We start from the raw sequence: 14,679 nt of genomic DNA on the forward strand, positions 1-14,679 counted from the left end.
AATTAGTTAATTTCAGCATCACTTCCAAGCCACTGAATAGAGCTTCTCTGCTCCAGATCCTACACTAGCACACGAGTACCTGTGTTTGTTCAGCTCATCGCACAAAACCATCTTACACACACGATTAATGTGCTGCCGAAGTTCAGGCATTTTTCTGGCGCAGAAACCCAACAAACAAGCTGCGACGATGGGAGGTGGGGCACTGGGGAGATTAAGTGACGGCAGCAATGATGGGAGGGAGGGACGCGGTGCGAGTGAGGAGGCAACAGATGGCCAGAAATGGCCAACCAAAAAAAAACAATTGGTGATGTCTGCTGGGAGGGAACCAAGCACACAAAGGCGAGACAGGTGGATATTATTGACCAACCACAGTAAAGGAATTTAGAAAGGCAAGGCAACTAACTAACCAGAAGTGCTGGGCGTGTTGAATGCCCATATCCTGAATACAGCATGTCTCGAAGAGACAGCGCGAGCGCTGCCAAGGCGAGACCTAGCGACTTTAGCTGTTTAGGTCTCGTCTGAGCCAGCGCTTTAGCGCTGCTCTGGCGAGAGCTATAGAAAACGTGGATCTGGAAGTGCAAACAGTGCTTTTCAGGCCCCCAACTACAGTGCATGTGCGCCGGTCGCGCGCACCATTTGGCAGCCTGTGTGTACATTTCGCGGGCGCTTTGATGTTCCCAGTGAGCCGCCCGGCCACTGTGAACATCAAAGCGCCCGCGAAATGAATTATTTTCACTTTAACGTTCGCACCTACTTGTTTATTTAGGTCTTGTGCCCTGGCGATAACCTCTTTGGGCACCAGAGTCTGCGTTTTCATACCCAGCTCGACGCTGGAGGTTTGTTATTCTGGAGATTACACCGGTTAGGCAGTGTTACTCTGAGGACTGGATGACGTGCCAGGATTCGTGAAGTCTGAGTCAAAACGGGGCTCTTAAAACTAGAGTCTCCTACAACGACGTTAAAGAGAGAAAATGGCGATAATAATAATGTGATGTGCTGCTTAAAGTAAGTATTAACCACTGTGCAGCTTTACCGATGGATCTCCCCATTAGAGGCACAAGCAGATACATACCTTGAATGTATGAAAGGAAGCGGCTGGAATGTCACTATCTAAAGACGGCGCTATTTTTCCCACAGCTTTATTTTGGGTGTGGGAACAAAAGACACACAAGATGGCATTAGCATTACATATCCATATACTTATAGCCAATAACAGTAGACATCATGGGCACACATAATCCATCGGGCTCATATAAGGAGCCCCACAGCTAGCCCCCCAAGTCCATCCGTACATCACCCATGCGCCCCATACCAGAGGGTGCGCAGACGGCGCTATTTTAAAAGATAACTTTGTCAGCTAACTTCCAGACACCTCTCAAAGCTGTTACGAAATTGCATACATCCTTGTTCCTTCTTTCTGACTGACCTAAGGCCTTTCATATTGGGAATATTGTAAACGTTTGCGGTTTTTGTTCCCCTGCTTTGGGCCGCGACCAAGCATAGAATCGCTTTTGACTGCGCCCCAAAAGCCACCGAGCGCAGCATCTATACATCAAACACAATCAGGATCGTATGCGAGCCGCAGGGGATGTTCTGGGGCTCAAGGGATTAGGTGGGGGAGGGGTCATCCTTTAGGTATTTGCGCCTCTCTGCTTGCTTTTTGAATGGTTTCTTTTTCCACAAAGAGCCGATGCAGAACTCTGATATATCTCTAACTTCAAGAAAGCCGACCTGAAACTGCCATCCACAACCTTCAAATCACCCTAGACTTTCATAGTAGGAAATTGAAACCTACAGTGTGGTGCTGGACAGGCAGCCTCTAGCTTTGCCCTGCATTTATTCTTCCTCGTGTCTTGCACAGACAATATTGATTGGATCTCTGTTCTTCATTTCACACGCTTTGCTGGTCCGTGAATTCACTACCCTTAGGGTTAAAATATATATATATATATATTCACATATATACACCTGAGCTAATTCCGGTGTTTAATGAATAGATCTTTGTATTTCTTGGTAAATCTGGTTGTGTATCATTTGAATTATTTACTAATCTCTGCAAACCCTGTATGTTTCCTCCTATCCCGTGTAATTTTCAGACTTAATCTGATGGAGGCGTCCATGTAGCTGACCAGCAGTGAAATTAGCGGTTTATTATTGGAGTTGTTTGGGGTGGGGGGGATGTTGCATTCCGATGGAACGCCCTCGCATCATGACAACAATCCCTTTTTAGGTCTCGCCTGAGCCAGCGCTTTAGCGCTGCTCTGGCGAGAGCTATAGAAAACGGGGATTTGGAAGTGCAAACGAGTGCTTTCCAGGCCCCCAACTACAGTGCATGTGCGCCGGGCGTGCGCACCATTTGGTAGCCTGCTTGTACATTTCGCGGGCGCTTTGATGTTCTCAGTGAGCCGCGCGGCCACTGAGAACATCAAAGCGCCCGCGAAAGTGCACACATTTGCCACCCCCTCCCTCATCCCACTTCCTGCTTGTTTCACAATGTTTTTTTTCTTTCTCAGTATTTTCTTTGGTTCTCTCTGTAGCGCTCTCTTCTTAGCTCTTAGTCTGCCTCTCCCTGTCTCTTTCTCCCTGCCTGGCTCTGTCTTTGTTTTGCTTTCTCTCTTTGTCTGCCTCCCGTTCTCTCCCTAACTTTCTCTCATCTTTCTCTAGCCATCTGTCACTCTCTCGCTCTCTTCTTGTCTCTCCACCTTTCTTTCTCTGCCACTTCCTGTCTGTCTTCTCTCTCCCTCTCTCTGTATCTCTGTCTATTTTTGTCCCGTGACTTTTTTTTCTTCCTATCTTTAATTTTTTTCTTGCTCTCTCTGTCTGTCTCTATCGTTATCTCCCCCCCCCCTTATCTGGATTTCCTAATTTCTGTCCCTGATTTTCTTTCTATCTACCTCTCTCTCTCCCCCATTTATTTCCCTCTCTTCCAGGCATCCAGTTCTGGGTGTTCTTAATGTCCTGGACAAACTAAGAATGTTCGGTAATAAGTATTATTTTTGGGGTGCACGTGTAGTGAAAAACTTCTGACACAAACTGATGTCAGTGACATGGGCAGTAACTGCAGAGCGTTCAGTGCTTATTTTGTGTGCCTTTCCCACTGGAAAGCTTTGCTTGTGAGCAGTCACCCGGTTTTGATGTTGGTGTTGCATGCTTCTCAAGCATTCTGCTGGATCTGCAGGACAGGAGTGTTTTTCGGGGTGCCACTGTTTGCTCTCTGCTTGTTGTAGATACCAGCCGATGTGTGGCATTGGCCACTAAATAACATTCATTCAGAACTCTGCATCATCATATAACGCGTCTGTCCTTCATGTACCAGCCTGCTCACATTGGGTCTGAGGCTTTCTCCTTGCACTTGTATCAAATATCATTTTCTATGGGCTTCCAGAGAATGGTTGTCACTGGCTGAAGTTCTTTCCTTACTGACTCTCGGTGGCCATTGGTCAAGCTCTGGTATTAATACACGCAGTCGCGCTCTTTATTCCAGGCCAGAAGGTCCCAGCAGCAGGTTCCTTTGATAAGAGGCGGCATGAGATGGCACCAGCACAGACAACATTTATTCGGAGCACAGAACCATGTGCCATCCGCTGGATTAACGGACAGACAAACAATACAATGCATATCTACCCTGACCACAAAAGGGCTACCAAATATTGTGATCCAAGGATGTCCTGTGCAATCACTGGCACCGCCTTAGAAGGGGGCGTCCCTGCTGCAGCAGTCTTTGTTTAAGGTGCAGCGTGTGGTCTGAGCACCACTCAGCAGGTCACAAGCCCTGTGTGCCTCTAAAGGTGGATACGTATCTATCAGAAGGATGGCATCATATTAATGTCAACATTTCACTCCGTTTGCAGTCGGTTACTTTGGGCCAGACGAGAGCGACCAGTCTGATCCCAGGTACATAGCGCTCAAACGCTGCTGGAAGGCTGTTAGGAGCTGTAGCTCATCGATGTTTGCCTGTATTTAAACAGCTGCTCTTGTCTCAAGTACTTTCTGACCCTTGTTAAACTCAAAACGATGATACTTCGGACAGCAGCGAGGTGCCAAGTTTGCTCTTATCCTAATTTTACAAAGCAGGAGTTGTAGCATAACATTTTTAACTGCAGCTCTGACCGCAGCGCCACATCCTCTGCCTCTAAATGTCACAGCACAAGAGACCTGAAACACAGTGTGAGGTGAGGATTGTGACATAATGACCCCTCTGCCCCACATTTCTCAGGGCCTTACTTTATTCATTTCGGAAGTGGGAATCACCCCAATACCCCTCCCCCTCTCTCTACTCTCCCTCTCTCTCGTTCTCACTCTTTCCCTTTCTCCCTCCTCTCTCTTTCTCTCTCTCTCTCCCTCCCTCTTTCTTTCTCTTTCTCTCCTCCCCCTCTCTCTCCTCTTTCTCTCTCTCTCTCTTTCTCAGTCTCTCCCACCCTCTCTTGCTCTCTCTCTCTTTCACTCTTTCACTCTCTCCTCTCTATTTCTCTTTCTCTGTCTCTCTCTCCCCTCCCGCTCTCTCTTTATCTCTCCTCTCTCTCTCTCCCCCCTGTTTCTATCTCTCTCCCTCTCTCTTTCTCTCTCTCTCTCTCCCCCTCTCTCTTTCTCTCTCTTTCACTCTTTCTAACCCTCTCGCTCTCCAACATACACTCCACATAATACCACTCAGTGCCACATAATTACATACCACATATTTACACTCTACTCAATGCAACATAAATACACCCCGAAATCACTCAGTGCCACACAATTACAAGCCACATAATTACACTCTACTCAATGCAATATAAATACACGCCACAAAATACCACTCAGTACCACAGAATTACACACCACATAATTACACTCTACTCAATGCAACATAAATACACTCAACATAATACCACTCAGAACCACATAATTACACGTCACATAATTACTGTATTCAATGCAACATACATGCACTCCACATACCACTCAATACTACATAATTCAATGTCACATAATTACTCTCTACTTAATGCAACATAAATACACTCCGCATAATACCACTCTGTGCCACATAATAACATCCTTTGGGTCAAGTCGCGCTATATAAAAAAGCAACAAAAAAAAACTTTTGCAATGCAATAGGTCTCGCATTACTGAATGTTTGCGCTACTGGTGTTGCATTATTATTAGCAATGCCAATAGCTCAAACTTTTATAATGCGAGACCTATTGCATTGCAAATGCTTGTTTTCACTATGGGTGCATAGACCCAGGACATGTAAATCTTAAGTACAGGTGTCCTCCTTTTTAAATACCATGCATCCTGCCCTATGAGCCTTTAGGGCCTACTGTAGGGCTTAGTTACAAGTATTAAAAACTAAGGTTTATGCCTGGCAAAAGATTTACTTTGCCAGGTCGAAATTGCAGTTTTAAAATTGCACACACAGGCTGCTATCGCTGGCCTGAGGCATGTTTTACAGTGCTACGTTAGTGGGTGGCATAATAAGTGCTGCAGCTTACTAGTAGCATTTAATTTACGGGCCCTAGGTACCTGTAGTATCATATACTAGGGACTTATATGTAAATTAAATGTGCCAATTTTACCATGTATAAAGGGAAGAGCGCATGCACTTTACCTCTGTTTAGAAGGGGTAAAGTGCACGTGGTCCTTTGGACAATAAAAGCGGGTTCAGCATCAGAAAGCACAGAGATTAATGCACTTGGCAAAGATGACTCAATGAGCTACATGCTCACCACTGACATTTGCTGTAAACTGCAGATCATGAACTAGAATCCCGGGGACCAAATAAGCTTACTCCCTTGTGAAGCAATGAACTGAGTACCAGTGCATTGGCTAATAGAAACTGTTTTATTTACAGATCTTTGAGAAAGAAAAACTGAGGTATGAAGTACTATTCAAAAAAGCTATTATTATGACACCTAAAACCTCAAACAATGAGTTGCACATCTAAATAACTAATTGACAGTCACATTTAAACACTAACATCAAACTAGAAGTGGCGTTCACAAAAATACCCTCCTTTTTTATGTTTGCCACTCTCCAAATTCCACCCCTCTACAACGTTCACGTGTCAATAGACAGTAACACATCTCAGAATATGGATGTAATACTGTTAAGTATAGTTGAACATTGTTCTTATAAGAGAAGTATTCTAACACTTATCTAGGTATTTCAAGCAAAATATTCTTGTCTTTTCTGATTTGTTATGTCTTTTATTATTATTGATGCACTAATAGTTATAACCTGACTCAGGATATGTGAGTATTGGTGTTATTAGCCGACATGTGCTTTCTCAAGTACATGAGTACTTAGACTAGCGTCACAAGTTTTCATACGTGCGCTCAATTCCTCACTATTGGTGAAAATCTATATGACTTCTGGTCCGTAGAGGATTTCTTAATTTCTGGCGAGATCCCATTTGACCAAAATCGACAGGCAGTTCAAGTTTCCAACAATGTTTTAAATATATCAATGAACATTTGTAAAACTGTACTACTACAAGTTTAGGCAAATACCATCCCTAGATGAGAAAAGGACTTGCCTTTGGTACGATCATTCTGTGGATGTTATGCCTACCTGCAGATTCCTCACCTGATGACTCTCCTCCTGGCCCCACGCTGTATGCAGAAATTTTGCATTAGCTCTCTCACACAGACTTGTGGCACCATGGCTCAGACTCGACTCAGGCACCTCCTCAACACGATATGACCAAACCTTGTTTGGCACCAAGAAGGCTACAGATTAGCAATAGAGACCCCAAAACAACTGCCTGGGAGCCTCACCATTTTCCAGCAGTTCAGGAAGGACCTCAAAACTTGGATATTCAACCAACAGTGAGAACTAGCAGTATCATCCGATAATGCCTCGAGACCCTCATGGGTGAAGCAACTGCGCTCTATAAATCATGATTGATTGATTATAAGACAAAAAATGAGGGTCAGCAGGAGCCAGTAAATAATGTTGTGCAACTTAACCACCAACAGCCAGAGCGGGGGTCAGCCCTTTCCAAATAAACGTAGTGGATTCCATCAATGCTTTATGAAAGGGCAGCAAGGGCTCAGATGAGGAAGGACCAGACTGGAAGAATTCCATCAGTAAATTAGACAATTTCTGTCAGACGATAGAGGAAAATGCAAAATCACTTCAACCTTGTGGAGTATCGCACAAAGTGGAAGTACCCTTAGATGGAAGATCAGGGCTCATTCAAGATCACCTCAGACTCCCTACTGCTGGCATTATAGAACCCTTTCCAAAACTCCAAAGAAGAGGAGGAACAAAACGCTTTCCTGATATCAACCACATCATTGCACACCTTCTTCGATGTAATCTTGGAGCATGTAAAGGCCCCAAAGGATGAGCTGAGGGTCTGGGACTCTGGGGTCCAGACAGAGAGGTGCAAGGAAGCACATGCCACTACCAGCTGAAGTGGCTGGTCAACCAACAGAACATCTGACAACTGGAAACCCAGGTGAGGGTCCTGCAGTCATTGGCACCAATGGCAAAACGTTTTGATCAGGTGTTCGGCAGTGGGCTGTTATAAATTTAGACTGGGAACTGTTATATGGGCTATAAGTTTGTGCACAACCAAATGTTATTCTCTGTTGAATCAAGTGTCCTGTTCCTCCCGGATGTCACTTACTGAACTCGAGTGAATTAAACGAAGTATGGCTGCATCCCCACGGATGTGGGGTATGTCTCCAGGGCACTGGTATTCTGTCCTCTTAATGAGGTTAATTTGTTAGGTCCCAAATTATAAATCAAATGCAAATTGTCACTGAGGGTAATTTATTTCCATTCTTAGTCTTGGTATATCACAAGCATGAATTCATTTAAAGTTGGTAGTATAAAAACTACATATAACAACATGCATTTACAAAGCACTTCGCTGGTCCCAATGCATTTCGGCCATCGTGGCCTTCATCTGGGGACGATCTAAAAATAATAATAGAACCATCGCTCAATATACTGGGAAGGAAACCACTTCTCAAAGTCACATGTTACAAAATAAACATATTACGAAAGAAAACATTCTCTTACAAAACAATAACTGTCAGTGTTAGCTTATAAGACGTGCGGATATTCAAGTATGCTTCACTTATTGAAAACCAACTTCGGTACATGCGTAATCAGAAAGTGTTTGAAGCTGTTATGAAAACACATGCTCATTACACTAGGCTCAAAGATTAAAAGAAGGAAACAAAACCTTGATGGAAATCTTTTACGCTAACTGCAATGACTAAAAAGAAACATTCTTTTGGTGATGTGAGCGTGTTGTTATCGTAGTTGTGATTATTCAAACAGACTGATGGTGCAGTTCGCTACTCTTACCAGTGTGTTCGTGTGGCGGTTTCTCGCAGGTTAAGACGCGCCAAGCGCTCTTCCGGTAGTTAGCTTTTAACTTACGTGCGTATCCACCCAAGCGTTAAGGGTGACTGAAATCAATGAGGGACAAAACTCGTACTCCGTCCTATTTACTATTGGTATCAAAAGTGGACTATGATACTCTTGTTCCGTCTTATTCACTGTGGATATTGAAAGCAGACTTGTGAATAATTCACGAGTGCTATGTATGGAACCTGTTAGATAAAATGGGTGTGTGTTAGTAAGAAGGAAAGTGTAAACCTATTTAAATAAAAGCATAAAGAAGGACATGATGAATCAGAGACTACAGAATCAGTAATGCATAACGGTCATAATTTACAGATAACATTAAAATTCCATTCGGTCATTTAACCTATTGGGTTTAAGTGAGTTCAACAGCCGTATCCAGTAGTTCTCAGGTTGCAAAAGGTAGATATGATTGTCTCTACCTTCGCACTTCTCAATGGTTTCCAGTGCACAAAATGTTAGTTGCCTAATGTTATGGATTACCTCAATGAAATAGTTTGCTACTGTAGACTTGGGTTGTTTTGTTCTTATGTTACTTTTGTGTTCGTTTACTCAGGTTTTTAGTTTTCTTTCTGTTTGACCAACATAAACCTTTCCGCAAGGACATTTCAATAGGTAAACAACGTTAGTTGTGTCGCATGTAGCATCTACTTTTAATTTTATGTTTTGTCTTTTCATGGGGTGTGATATGTTTGAACCTGTAATAACATTCTGGCAGTTATTGCAATTCCAACAGGGAACTGTTCTTTTATGTGCCCTTGATGAGGTCTGACCTTTGGGTTGTTTAATATTTACTCCTAGATTTTTCCCTCGGGTGTATGCGAAAACAGGCTTTTGATCAAACTTGTGGTTAAAATCAAGTTCCAGTTTAAGTATTGGCCAATGTTTTTTGAAAATCTTTTTATATGTGCCACTCATTATTGAAAATTTAGACACCACTGTTATATGTCCCTGTGTGGATTTAAATTTGAAGGTCAGTGACTCTTCCCTAGATATGGATTGGCAACGGTTTTCTGCTTGTTTCAATATAGAATCTGGATACGCCTGTGTTCTAAATCGTTGTAGCATCTCTCCTGTCAGTTTGTTTCTTGTCCCAGGGTCCGAAACAATCCTCTTCACTCTCGTTAATTGTGAAAAAGGCAGATGTTGTTTTAATGAGGGTTGGTGGAAGCTTCCATAGTGCAGTGTATTATTTCTGTCAGTTTCTTTTCTGAACAAGTCGGTTTCAAAGCCTGTATCTTTTTTGGTGATCCTAACGTCTAGGTATGTTATAGATTCTTCCTTCACCTCATGGGTAAATTGTATTCGTCCATCAATTTGGTTCAGTCTGCTAATTTCATTGTCAAGCTCCATGGCTGAACCATTCCAAAGAATGAAAATGTCATCAATGAACCTTAGAAATAGTTTTGTGTGGTTTTTTCATATTGGTGTTGACAGGATATGTTCTTCCTCGAATTGATTCATAAAAACATTTGCATACGATGGTGCGCCGCAATTGCCCATAGATGTTACAGTCTTTTGTAGGAACCAATAATTTTTCCATTTAAAATACCTGTGCATGAGGGTGAATTGTAACAGCTCCATCAAGAATATTTTTAATTCTTCATCATAACCGGTATGTAGCAGAGAGTGTTCTATTGCCTCAATTCCCAATTGGTGTGGTATTGAGGTGTATCAAGATTTGACGTCAATAGTACACATCAATATGTTCTCATCTTTGGTTACAGTAACCTCATTAATTTTGTTCAAGAAGTCAGTAGTATCCTGTATAAAGGTTCTCCTTCCCAGTATGTTGAGCGATAGTTCTATTATTTTTTTTAGATCGTCCCCAGATGAAGGCCACGATGGCCGAAATGCATTGGGACCAGCAAAGTGCTTTGTAAATGCATGTTGGGATATGTAGTTTTTATACTACCAACTTTTAATGAATTCATGCTTGTTATATAACAAGACTAAGAATGGAAATAAATTACCCTCAGTGACAATTTGCATTTGATTTATAATTTGGGACCTAACAAATTAACCTCATTAAGAGAACAGAATACCAGTGCCCTGGAGACATACCACACATCCGTGGGGATGCAGCCACACTTTGTTATAAATTTAGGTCATAATGAAGCCAACCATTTGCCTGGAGTGTACCATTATTAGATTTGAGATCGCTGGCAGAGGGGCATATGACCAGTCCAGGTTCTCCATAGGGCTCAAAGGTGCACCAGAGGTAGTCACGGGAGCAAAAGCTGAGTCAGCAAGGTCGGTCTGGCTGGATGCCACCACTTGTCAGGGTCTTCACTAGGTGCTGGAAAAGCAAGGAGCAGATCAGGCAACACTGGCTATGGTTCTGAAGCAGAGCCAAACACCACACTGGGCCTCTGCCCTACCGGACAGGAACCAATCATGAAGACGATATTGGGATCAGAGTCAGGGAACAGACCCCCTCAGGGGTCAATAACTATGTCAGATAGACACTGTGTGAACTGAGTTGAATTAAGAGCTCTAATGAGTACAAAGAGGGCAAATCTGGGAAAATACCTTGGGTGCTGGATTCCTGGAAGAGACTTGGACCTATGTCTCCCTCTCTGCCATGCATGGTCAATAGGAGATTACACTGGTGATCTACCTGAGGCTATAACAAATTCCCAAACCACACAGGTCATAGGATGGCCCAGGCTCATCAGGGTGAAGATACCAGAATGGCAAGACACCAAGAGATGCTTGAGTAGCTAAAACACAGAACCTATAATACTGCAAGTACTTAGGATACATCAGAGGAGAGCACATCAGAGCTGCTTCAAAGGGATTTGGCAGTAGAGCACTGGGTGGCGTCATATATAGCTCCCTGAAGCCTTATCCATGAAGTGTCAGATTCAATTTGGAGCCATGGCACCACCTGTTGGCATAAGAGAGCTATTGCAAATTTTCAAGATCCAGCCTGGCGCCTCATGTAGATGTTTGAGGTGTGGAATCTGCAGGTAGAAGAATCCATTAGAAATATGCTAACATGTAACATTAGGAAGAAAAACAGCAAACAAGGTAAGAACGCTCACATTTTGAGCTAGACAGATGGCCATTTTGAACACACTTAAAATGTATATGCCTTTAGTTTTTTTGCCCATCTGTGCATTTACAAATTGAAAGTGGCTTGCTTAATAACAACCTCTGTGACAATGAAGGAACATTACACTTCCAGCATCTGAAAGCCCTGGTGAATGTGAAGCATTGATAGCACTGGAGTAATACTATAACTAATTTTAATGTGGGCACTGTATAATAATTTCAATCATACCAATATTTTTCTTTCCTCTTTTTCTTAAAGGAATCAAAGCAAATAGACATGAACCAAGACAGTGCAACCAAGACAGCAAACACTCTGCCAAGAATGAAGACCACAGGCGCACCATCATCGAAAGCACCTCCTCCAACCCCCATACGAAGGTCCTCATTTTATCAGGCTCCTTCTACTCCACCAGTACCAGTGAAACCTAAAACTTTTAGCTCTGGGATTTCATCTGAAACTGTTGCATTCCCACCTCCTCCTCCTCTACTGCCACCAGCACCAAGTGCTCTGCCACCCCCTCCATTATTTGAGCATGATTTGCCACCTCCTCCATCTGATTTTTATGACCCTCCACCTGATTTTCTACCGCCTCCTCCACCTTCCCTAACATGTCAGGGTGGATTTCCCCCACCGCCGCATCCTCCTCCCCCGAACTTTACGGGAGTTCCCTTACCACCACCTGCCTTCACCTCCGGGGCACCTCCAGCACCCCCTCCTCCTCCATTTAAGATCTCTGGGAGCGGAAATGCCCCTCCTCCACCTTCCGCCATGCTCTCTAACCGTACTCAGCCGTCAATAAAAAAACCTCTGCCAGCTCCCCCAAAGAGGCAAGGGAATACTGGACTCACACCTGGCGAATCAAGGCCTGCGGGGCGAGCTCCAGGTGGAGGTGGAGCAGGAGAGCCTGATTTTATGTCCGACTTAATGAAAGCTTTACAGAAGAAGAGGGCTAATATATCTTGAGGAATGCTACTACTGTATACAGTGCTTCACATTAGGCACCATGTGAAACTGTAGAGTGGTAGTCTTTGTCAACCTCATTCAAAGTGAAAGAACATTGTGGGTCCTCATCAGCTCAGTGATACCTTACTTTAAACTTAACATGTTGATAAAAGTACTGCCGCATTATCCTAGTTGTCCCTACAGTAACACTATTGTACCCTCCGCTCCTGCAGTTTCATTTTCCGGAGGTTGGAATGAAAAAGAGAAAAACACTGTATATAGTCACCACAATCAGTACCCTCCAACTTTTTAAAAATATATTCATTTGTAAATTTTTGTTTTAAATAAGTAGCAAAAAAGAAGATTTTATAAGTTCAGGATCTGGTGTGTTATCCGGCACTTTGCCGCCTGGAATGGCGTGTTTATGGCCACCTGCCCGACTTGTGTTGCAATACAACACTTTCCTCCCACATACAAAAAAGGATTGCCGTCCAGAGTTACATTTGATTTACTGGCCCATTTGAATAAGCTCCATGTTAGCTTAACCGCCAATTCATTCTACATGGACGCTGCATAAGAGAATCTTTACTAAGCTTAGATTATGTGGGGAAGATGATCAATTTTATTTATCGTGTACTAACATAGCTTGGAAGCCTTTTTATTTTTAGCAATATTTGAAAGATAATGCACATGGTGGCATAATGACCACACATTCATTTTTCCACAAACTGAAATGGCATGGTGGACAATTTGTCAGTGTTATAATGTAAGAACATAGATAGGAATTTAAGGCTCCAGAGGTATTGATGTGTGTGTGTATAGGAGTTTAAGGCTACTAAGGTATTGATGTGTGTATATATATATATATATATATATATATATATATATATATATATATATATATATATATATCTATATCTGGGCTAAAATGACTTATGTTCGGCTAATTTTATTATATATCTTAAAAATATTTGTAATGAAATGTAGATGAAGCACAAGTATTGACCTTTCATGTTCTGTATGCAGATTTCTTGCACTTCCTGGCAATAGCTTCCCCAAATGAAGGTTGATTGGAACATTTCGAACTGATCCACCTTCTCTCCTTACAATCTTCATAATCTTAGGACGTACAAGAGGAAGACCCATCCCAGACCTTCTTGTTTTTAATTCCATTACTGGATGTATCAACCCCTGCCCCTATTTAGGTCTGGCTACAGAAAAATATAGCTCGCCTTCGGACGTTGTATTTCTAATCACTAAAAACGTACATGTAGGATTACTGTCTCACCACAACATGCCATTGGCTGTTTTGTTCTATCATTCTGCCAGAATGCTATCACTACATAGCATGATGACTAATTTACAACTAAAAAAAATACCCTCAATCATCACATAATGCACTTTATCTCCATCAGACTTTTTGAATGGTTTTTGACAGGACTCGAGTTTGAGCCTGATTTAATGATGGTTGCTTTATTAGTTTATTTATTTGCAGATTGAGATAGCTTGGTCTCAAGATGACTGCCAGGTCTCATGAGACTTCGGTCAGCCATCTTGGGAACATGCCGTTTAATATGCAGTGCCACAATGTAATTTCTTTTAAACTTGTACTACTGTTACACCATCATTTTGGGATACATGTAGTACTGAGTGTGGCCAGTGGCTCTCTTTCAGATACTGCCCCTATGCTGCTCACTCATTCTGTATCCCATGGCTCCCTGTCATCCTGTCTCTGGGCCACCACTGATGTTCAGAATACCCTGTGGCCCATTTTCATCTGGCCAATTGGCAGTGCTATCCTTCAGCACACCCTGAAGCTCCTTTTCATCCTGCTGCCGAGCCGCTGCTAACAAGGAAAGGCAAAGTCTATGGGTCTGCCAAGGCTTGCTTACTTTGAGCAAGTGGGATAAATCTAAGGAATTGGACAATGAAGAGAAATTGTGGTGTAATTTAGACATCAGCATCTCATCTCTTCTTCGTCCCATGCCTTAGCTCTAAACTAGAAAGTCGCTCAAAGGCGGCATCTTTGATATCCTCCAATGTCCTATCCATGGCTTCTTTCTTTTTTGGGTGGCCAGCTTTTTGTAATTCCTCTAAAGTTTTGTAAATGGAGGCAGAATTAATTTGAGAGTTCAAGATTGTCAAGGGCATTTGTACAACACTGTTTTGGATGTTTGTCAGTCTCCGCCAAACCTGATTTCGCTGACAGGATGTCTTGTGAGCTATACTGGGCCTAGAGGGATAAAAGTAAAAAAAGGTCTTTATTTATGGAACATTGTTAGAGGTTGAAAGGTAAGAAGCAGGCTGCAACTCAGGCC

At 42.7% G+C, this 14,679-nt stretch overlaps 1 protein-coding gene across 1 annotated transcript in view; it reads left to right on the forward strand.

The window, feature by feature from the left end:
• The window catches only part of APBB1IP (amyloid beta precursor protein binding family B member 1 interacting protein), a 788,839-nt gene extending 776,292 nt beyond the window's left edge, over positions 1 to 12,547 (forward strand). The window contains exon 15 of the mRNA XM_085631699.1: positions 11,678 to 12,547. Coding sequence (XP_085487825.1) covers positions 11,678 to 12,382 — 705 coding nt within the window. The 3' untranslated portion in view covers positions 12,383 to 12,547. The remainder of the gene's footprint in view (positions 1 to 11,677) is intronic.
• Positions 12,548 to 14,679: the final 2,132 nt, after the last annotated feature.

Source organism: Triturus cristatus, chromosome 10, assembly GCF_964204655.1.
Source record: "Triturus cristatus chromosome 10, aTriCri1.1, whole genome shotgun sequence".
Classification (NCBI taxonomy): Eukaryota; Metazoa; Chordata; class Amphibia; order Caudata; family Salamandridae; genus Triturus; species Triturus cristatus.